Source organism: Protopterus annectens, chromosome 11.part0 (genome assembly GCF_019279795.1).
Source record: "Protopterus annectens isolate FY-2018-M chromosome 11.part0, PAN1.0, whole genome shotgun sequence".
NCBI lineage: Eukaryota > Metazoa > Chordata > Ceratodontiformes > Protopteridae > Protopterus > Protopterus annectens.
In genome coordinates, this window is record NC_056745.1 from 133,025,643 (window position 1) to 133,034,680 (window position 9,038).

The window sequence follows — 9,038 nt, forward strand, 5'->3', positions numbered from 1 at the left end:
TAAGTTGTTGATAAAGGGCCGAAAGAGGTAGTGGGTGGGTGGAGTGGATGGTATTAGAGGGGGGGGTTGCAAGGGCATATCTGGCAAGTTTTTAAGTGTAATTTTAATAAGGATTTGAAGTGGGTGCAAGAAGTTACAGAAGTAATTGAGGATGGGAGCGAGTTCCTGAGTTTGGCTATAGTGCAGGAGAATAATGCTTCTCCAGCAGAGTTAATGGCTCTTGTGACCTGTAGGAGGTTTTTGTGGCTGGATCTTAGTGGTCTCGTGGTTATGTAGGGTTGGAGTAGATTCTGGAGGGATGGGACTTTTAGTGTTTGGTTTATTAGTTTGTGGGCGAGTGCCAGTTGGTACCATTGAAGGAGGTGGGGGAATTCTAGCCAGCCCAGTTCTGCTAGTGAGAGACAGTGGTGAGTACGGTAGGAAACTCCTGTGGCAAATTTGGTGATTTTGTTGTAGCAGGTTTCAAGCTTATTTAGATTGCATTGTCTAAGGTTAGTAAACATTGGAGAGGCGTAGAGTAGGGTAGAGATAAGATGAGAATTTACTACTGAAATTTTAGCTGGTTTGGTAAGAAGTTGCTGATTTCTATATAATGCTCCTAGTTTTTTGTGCACTTTTTTAATGGTCATGGAAATGTGAATGTCAAAGTTCAGTTTATTGTCTATTTCTACTCCTAGTAATTTGGTATGTTCTGTAACCAGTTGATGACTGGATGAGAGAAGGATATCGAGAAGAGAGATGAGCTGTTTGTGTGGGACCATGTTGAAAGCTTTAGAGAGGTCTAGGAAGGTAGCTGAGGAGAGAGAACCTGCATTTTTATTTTGTAGGATAGTGTTAGAGAAAGAGAGTAAGGCGGTGGTGGTGCTATGGTTAGGTTGGAAACCGTGTTGTGTGTTGGAGAGGAGATTTTCAGCAAGGAGGTGATCTGAGACTTGAGAATGAATGAATCTCTCTAGTATTTTGGAGAGTGGCGAGAGAATAGCTATGGCGCGGTAAATGTAAGATCTGTGGAGGGGCCTCCTTTGTGTAGGGGGAATTATGTGTGAGACTTTCCATAGTGTGGGAACATAACTTTCTGACAGAGATATGTTAATCAAGAGTGATACGGGGTAGGGTAGAGTGTCAGCTGCAAGCTGAATGTATTCACTTGGGAGGTTGTCTGCTGCTAATCTGATGGTTTTAAGTTTAGTTAGTAGTTTTCTTTTGGAGGTAGGAACAGGAGAGAAAGAGAAGCTAGTGGGGAGATTGTTAGTTGTAGTTGATGGTTTGGGTTTATGGGGGGTGTTGTGTTGTCTAGCTAGTGACAGTACGTTTTGTGTGAAGTGATTGTTGAAAGAGGTAGCAATATTTTCAGAGGAGTAAGTTAAGTTAGGAGTGGGTGTACTTACTTTACCTGGGTGGAGGATGGAGTTTATTGAGGACCAGAATTGTTTGGGGTTATGTTGGGAGGAGGTAAGGGCAGACTGGTAGTATTGGATTTTGTCCTGTTTTATAAGCTTTTTGGTTCTATTGCGTAGTTGATGGTTTGGGTTTATGGGGGGTGTTGTGTTGTCTAGCTAGTGACAGTACGTTTTGTGTGAAGTGATTGTTGAAAGAGGTAGCAATATTTTCGGAGGAGTAAGTTAAGTTAGGAGTGGGTGTACTTAATTTACCTGGGTGGAGGATGGAGTTTATTGAGGACCAGAATTGTTTGGGGTTATGTTGGGAGGAGGTAAGGGCAGACTGGTAGTATTGGATTTTGTCCTGTTTTATAAGCTTTTTGGTTCTATTGCGTAGTTCTAGGATTTTTTGCCTAGTAGAAGGGGTTTTGGTTTTGCGCCAGCTGTCCCAGGCTTTATCCCTGCTTTTCATTTCAGACTTGGTGTTTTTATGTAGCCATGGGGATGGTTGGGCTCTAGTTCGGGAACGTCTTATGGGGGCGTGGTAATTAAGGATGCTTAGGAATGTTTTATTAAAGTAGTCAACTGCGTCATCTAGTTTGACGTATTTTAGAGGTTGCCAGTTACAGTCTTCATAGGCAGGTACTATGCTATTGGCTCTAGGGCCTACATAAGCCTAGCCAGGAATGTACCCTGGCTTTCGCCACCCAAGAAAATTATTTTCCTGTGCTCCTGTCAAGCAGAGCTACAGAAGTGATCCCCGGGATGAATTTCCTATCTCCCATCCAATCATCAAGATTTTTCTTGAAGAGTGCTAATGAGGAGCTCTGTTTGACATAGATAGGTAGTCTTTTCCAGAGTATGGGAAGTCTCTGGGACAGGAATCTATCCCTCCAGCATGTTCTGTTTATTGTAGTGACAAAGTTTAGTTCCCCAGAGCGTGTAGCTCGGAGGGATTGGGATTTCTTTAAGTAGAGTATGTCCAACAACTCTGGGTTTGACATAGCTTTGTATGTTAGGCAGAGATCGCCTCTGAGTAGGCGATATGCGACAGAGTACAGCTTGAGTTTTTTGTTACGGTCTGCGTAGGGCATCTGTTTGAGGCCAGTAATCATCTTTGTGAGGTATTTCTGTGGCCTTTCCAGTTGTTGTAGATGTCTTGTGAGGTACATACCAAAAGGGGTGTTGTATTCTGTAATGGGTTTAATAAGTGATGAGTAGAAGGGAACAATGACCTCTTTTTTTCTGGATGAGAAACCTTTTGTGATGAGGTGAGTCTTTTAGGGAAGAGCTGAATGAGAGAGGGTTGAAGTTAGTTTTTTTGCGTAGATGATGGGTTTTGCTTTATAAAGGTGTTTTCTTAATAGGAAGGTTGGGGAGTGATCACTGAGGCTGTCAGATAAGCAGCCTGCTGTATATGACTGGGGGCTTTTATTGACTAGTATCAAAAGATGAAGGAAGACGATCAGGTTATAATGAAAAGGGCTGGCCCTGATTAGGCTGCAACTGTTCTTGTGGGGAGGGGGAGGATCAGAATAGACCAAAAAAGTGGTGGATAGCCAACAGTATGATGAAAAGGGCTGGCCCTGATTTCACAGATATGCAAGTCTACAGAAACAATAAGAGGCAGTAGGTACTCTGACTTGCTTGTTTTGCATACTTGTCTTATTGAAATAAAATAATTTTACCAAGGAGTTATGTGGAAGTTATGTGGAAATTAGGTAGACAAGAATTTATAAGAGCCCTTAAGGCCAAACACAATGCCAGACACACTTGTTATAGGTGACTCCATAGTCAGACAGACTGACGTCCCACTCACCAGACTGAACAAGGAAAAGATCACAGTAAGCTGCCTGTCAGGCGCTAGAATCCGCCACATAACACAAGCACTCAGGTCACTCCACAGCAAGTACAAGTATGACTCAGTCATTGTCCATGCCGGTGTGAACGACCTGAGACGTACATCCCTGGACTACATGAAGAGAGACAGAGGAGCTCTCAGATTATGTAGCCCAGGCCGGTATGACCCTGACCCTGAGCAGTATCCTATCCTCACCAAGAATGATGCCACAATACAGAGACAAAATGATCAGCTTTAATAATTGGCTTAATTACTGGTGTCATTCTAAGGGGATCCAATGTCTGTCTGCCTGGGATGACATGCTTGACAAGCCACGCTGCTTCGCAAGGGACGGCTTGCACCTGTCACCCCTGGGCTTCCGGATATTGGCAAAGGCTCTTGCCACCCCATAGTGCCTTTTTAGGCAAGGCTCAAATGATAAACCTACCACCCTAGAAAACAAAATGGAGAAAAACTAAGGGTAATACTGCTCAATGCCAGAAGTCTAAACCTCAAGATGCACTCAAGCCCTCCTCAGTATGGAGAACATCGATGTCTGTGCTGTGACTGAAACCTGGTTCAAGGCTCCTGAGAGCACCCCAGCACTATCAGGTTATACCTCATCATGCGTTCCGGCCCCAAAATCCGGACCGAACCACAAAAGGAGGGGGAGTATCCATATTCATAAAGGATACCCACACCTCCAAGTTAGTGGCAACGCACGAAGCATCGGAGACCATCCAGGTGCAATTAACCATAGGTAAAACTGCCCTACAGTTTGTAACATGCTACAGACCACCTTCTCAAACTCAGGAAACCCACACAGCCTTCCTGAAGACACTGGAGAGTATGAATGTCTCTCCAAACACCATCATATTGGGTGACTTCAACTACCCAAACATAGACTGGGAACATTACTCAAGTCCCAACACCCTAGCCCAAAGGTTCCTTGAGTTCATAAACTCAAATGCTATGGAACAACTAGTCACCATTCCACAAGAGGAGATAATATACTAGACCTGATCATCACAAACATGGGGACAAAATGCTCCACACCGGAAGTATATCCCTCATTAGTGAGATCAGACCATAAATTAATCTCACTGGAGATCCACATCCCCCCCCACCCCCAGCACAAAAGACCACAGTGAAGAACTTCTCAAAAGCAAACTTCACACTTCTTAAGACTGGAGTGGTATCCTTCAAGGCCCCCGAGCCAGTGGAAACCACAACCCAAGCTGCTGAAACCCTTACAAATGCCTTCTATGAGCACCTCCAGGAATGTATGGATCAAGCAATCCCTAATAAAATCAAGACCCTTTCCACCAAAGGCAGGCGCCCGGTCTGGTGGACCCCAGCCATAAACAAACTCTACAAGGGGAGAAAGCTACTACATGACACAGCAAAATCCCTAAAAGGGAAGGCATCTCTGATCAATACTAGCAAAAAACTACGATCACTCATAAAATCATCCAAGGCCAACTTTGAGAGAAAAATCGCTAATGACACAAAAGACAATCATAAAGCCTTCTTTAGCTATGTTAGAAACCTGGGTGGAAACTCCCAGATATGCTCAGAATTAGTCCAAAATGATAAAAAAATCACTGAACCCACAGACATTGCCAACATACTGGCAGACAGGTTCAGTGCAAATTTCTCCCTCCCTCCCCAAAAGGAGAAATATCTATCCCACCAGAGTCTAGCCTCCCAAACATCTCAGATGCCCAGGTGAGAGCTGCTCTCTCTAAAGCAAAAACACAGCATCAATGGGACCGGACGGTGTCCCCGGCTGTGTGCTACGAACTCAATGAGGAACTAAACCCACACATAAGGCTGCTGTTTAATCTTAGCCTTACTACAGGATCGTACCCAAAGAATGGCGACGGCAACTGTGGTCCCACTCCACAAAGGCGGTGCTTCTACGGACCCTGGAAATTACCGCCCCATAAGCTTGACGAGCCTTGTCTGCAAAGCTATGGAGAGGATCATAATGGAACTCATAAATAAAGACATTGGGGACCTACAGACACTGGATCCTACCCAATATGGCTTTGTCAAGAGCAGATCCTGCCTCTTGAACTTGGTCGACTTTTTCGAAACAGTCACTAAGGCCATTGATGAGGGTAAGACAGTTCACACAGCCTACCTTGACCTAGCAAAAGCGTTCGACACAATACCCCACTCGGGCATCATAGAAAAGCTCACCAGCTTAGATGTAAACCCATATGTCACAAGATGGGTTGCAAACTGGCTGAAGGACAGAACACACTGGGTTAGAGTTGCTGGTGCCATGTCAGACTCTAAGCCGGTCACGAGCGGTGTCCCACAGGGCTCAGTCCTGGGCCCCCTCTTGTTCGGCATTTATTTTTCTGAAGTGCAGGCAAACATAGGGGGATTGTGGCTGACAAAATTTGCAGATGACTGCAAACTGGGCACCATAATTGACACTCCATCAGACACAGACATCCTCCAGAGAGGTCTCATAGAAATGGATAACTGGTGCCAGAGCCATGGCCTTAAGCTAAATGCCAAAAAATGTATAGTCATACCCTTTGGGAAAAACAAGGTAACCCCTAATTACCACATAGGTGGTAATCCATTAAACACAGAAGAAGTTATCAGGGACCTGGGGACCCAAGTTGACAGTAACCTCTCTTTTGACACTCACATTGCCAAAGTGGTTAGGAAGACCTTCTACATTGCCCACCTGATCATGAAGGGATTCACATCCAGATCAGGAGAGGTCATTGTACCACTGTACTCTTCACTTATCAGACCAATGATCGAGTACGACGCCCCATTCAGAATGTACCTTACCCGACACCTGCAGCAGTTGGAAAGACCCCAAAAGTTCCTCACCAAAAGGATAAAGGCTCAAACATATGTCATACGATGCCCGACTGAAGAAACTCCAGCTCTATTCAGTCGCATACCGTCTGCTCAGAGGTGATCTGTGCCTGACATACAAGGCCATGTCCAACCCGGAATTAATGGACATTCTCCACCTCAAAAAATCCAAATCCACCAGAGCCATGAGAGCAAGAGACTTAAACCTCAACACGGATATAAATAGGACGTGCTGGAGGGACAGATTCATCACCCAGAGACTCCCCCTACACTATGGAACAGAATCCCAGTCCATGTGAGGCAGAGCCCCTCACTGACTCTGTTCAAGAGAAATCTTGACGAGTGGATGGGAGATCGTAGGTTTACCCCGGGAATCATCTCTGTATCACTGCTGGACAGAGGCACAGCAAACTAATGGGTATAGTATTCTCATCCTAACGGGTGGTGAAAGCCACACACACTCTGGCTAGGCTTATAAATGCCCTAGGGCAGATAGCCTAGTATGAACCTATGAAAAGGTTTAGTAGAAGTAGAGAAACAGCAGGGCATACAAATTTACAGCATATAAAGACAGATTGCAGTTAGAAGTACAGAATGGGGGAGGGCAGCTAATGTTCTGAAACAATAAGGAAAATCAGTAGGTACTTTGGACTTAATTGTTTTGCATACCTTTCTTTTGAAATAAAATAAACACTTGTAACCAGGAGTATGTGGGATTTAGAAAGACCACAAGTTATAGGAGAAATGGTTTAGTAATACAAGAAAAACAGCAGGGCTTTCAAATAGTTGAAACAGCTTGCAAAGGGAGACTGCTGTTAGGAAGTACAGTATGAGGAGGGAGCAAGCTAACATCTGTGATGGGAGTGCTTTACTTAAAAATAGAAATTAAACAAGGGCTAGCAATTAATTTTGTCTGGAGGATAAAACATACTTTTTGTATATCATTATAATTTTGTGCAGTAATTTCTTTAGCATTGGGACAAGCCCCCCTGCATCCCCCCACCTTTCTGTAAACATATTTCTGGGGAATAGATAAAGCAACAAGCAATAATCTGAGGCAGTGGGACAATAAATACATTAAATAAATGCAAGGGTTAGGAGTTGGCCTAATGCTTAAGGTGTTTGCCTTGCAAACACAAGGTGCAGGGTTTGACTCTCACAAGGGACAATTGGCTAGGCTTAAAATGGGTCACAAGGGCAGTTAGCTTAGTACTAATCTATGAACCTATAAGAAACACCTCCCAGAAAAAGGTCGCCAGCCGCACCTTTGCAGAACTGTAATTTTAAGTCTGTGAAATAGTTTGTATACATGCAGCATGCTTTTGATGACTGGAAATTGGACTGGTACCAGGAAATAAGGGTGAAAGGGGTTTTATTGAAATAATTGCAATGCTTTGTATATTCATTTTGCAGATGATGGTCTTCCAGTGTTTATTCAAAGAACTTTAAACTTTATGCTGAGTTGTGGGCGGGGGTTTGGGCGGTCCTTGCTACTGCGCATCTGGTGGGGGTAATAGTCTAATACAAAACCCAGATTTCTTATGCTAAGAGTTTGAGAGGTATGGGTAAGACTTCAAAACCTTAATACCAGAATGTTTCGGTAACATTAATAAACACAAAGATTTAGATTACATTGGCATCCATCAAGTAAACACTAAATGCAAAACATCACCCTCAGCCAGAGACAAATTTCACCAGAATCATGGATACTTTCAAAATATCAGTGCTATTAATTGAAGTAATTCACCACCTTTTCTCCGAAAGTCATCATTTTTGGGTTGAGATTAAGATGGACAGAGCTATGGATCCAAATCAAGATCGACCCCGAAAATCAAAAGCCACTTAAAATGCTGTCTGCTTCATTGGCTTGATGTCCGCAAAAGCAGCGAACCCATATGTTTCGATCCTTTCCTAAGCTATAATGTTCAAAATACTGCTACTTTATTCCTCCCTTCACCCCCCACCCGGAAGAACATCCCACAAGCAAAGAGTGACAGAACACATAAGCACTTACATTAGGTTTACTCTAGTGTGTTAATAACTCTTGCTGCATACCAACATTAAACACTACTAGTCTTCATGATGTTTAACTACTTAAATGATTAAGCTACCAAACTTTTTATACCACGACCACAAGAGGTACTGTTCCAAACATTACAATTTTTTTCAAGTATTAGCTGTAACGATAGTAATGTGGTAATATTAACACAAAACAGCTAAACTTCGTCTTTCTTGCCCTTGCACCAAAAGGGTGCCTCAAACCTCCCCCTACACTAACTTGACCCCCATCCAACACGTACCCATTCGCCGACCCGGTGACTAAAGGTGTATAGTGCAACCTGACTTGCGACGTCTATGATGCTGTTAATGTAAGGGTCGTTCCTCTGCAGAGCTGCAAGACTCATATCTAATTCCTTCCCAGCCGCCATCCCCACCATATTGAACAGGGAAGATGAAAGCAACAGAACCCAGAACGCAAAGATCCAGGCTGTCCAATCGACTCCACCACACAACCCTGATGAGTAGTACTGCAGCCTTTCCTTTACAGCGATGTTCCCGACAGCTGGCTGAACTCACGTTTCTAAACTTTGTTTCAATTTTTTAACTCTGTATTTATAATATATATATATATATGTGTGTGTGTGTGTGTGTGTGTGTGTATGTATAGGTTTGCAATAAAGTATCCAGTTGAAAAAACATATTAAAATGTAAACGCTGCAAGGTTGGCAAGCACTGAACACGTTTTGCACATATGACTCATGTCTCTCAACTGTACTTCATTACGAGGAACGTACCTCATTTGGCATCTTAAAAAGTTCATGTTCATTAAAGTTCTACATTGAAAAGGTCTGCCACACATCCATTGCTAGGATTTTTGAACTGATCCATTGTTAATAGAAATGAATCATATTAATTCATTAAAAGATCTTTTTGACAAGTAAAAACAGCATATTTTAACCACCCGGTGACCT

The 9,038-nt window shown here is 43.3% G+C and overlaps 1 protein-coding gene across 5 annotated transcripts in view; it reads right to left on the bottom strand.

The window, feature by feature from the left end:
• The window catches only part of DCP1B (decapping mRNA 1B), a 492,116-nt gene extending 483,580 nt beyond the window's left edge, over window positions 1-8,536 (bottom strand). The window contains exon 1 of one of the 5 annotated variants that reach the window (XM_044087511.1): window positions 8,367-8,536. In XM_044087511.1, the coding sequence (XP_043943446.1) occupies window positions 8,367-8,504 (138 nt within the window). In that variant the 5' untranslated portion in view covers window positions 8,505-8,536. Of the gene's footprint in view, window positions 1-7,816; window positions 8,321-8,366 lie in introns of those variants that run through there. The other 4 variants (XM_044087514.1, XM_044087516.1, XM_044087513.1 and 1 more) reach the window with 4 other exon arrangements.
• Window positions 8,537-9,038: the final 502 nt, after the last annotated feature.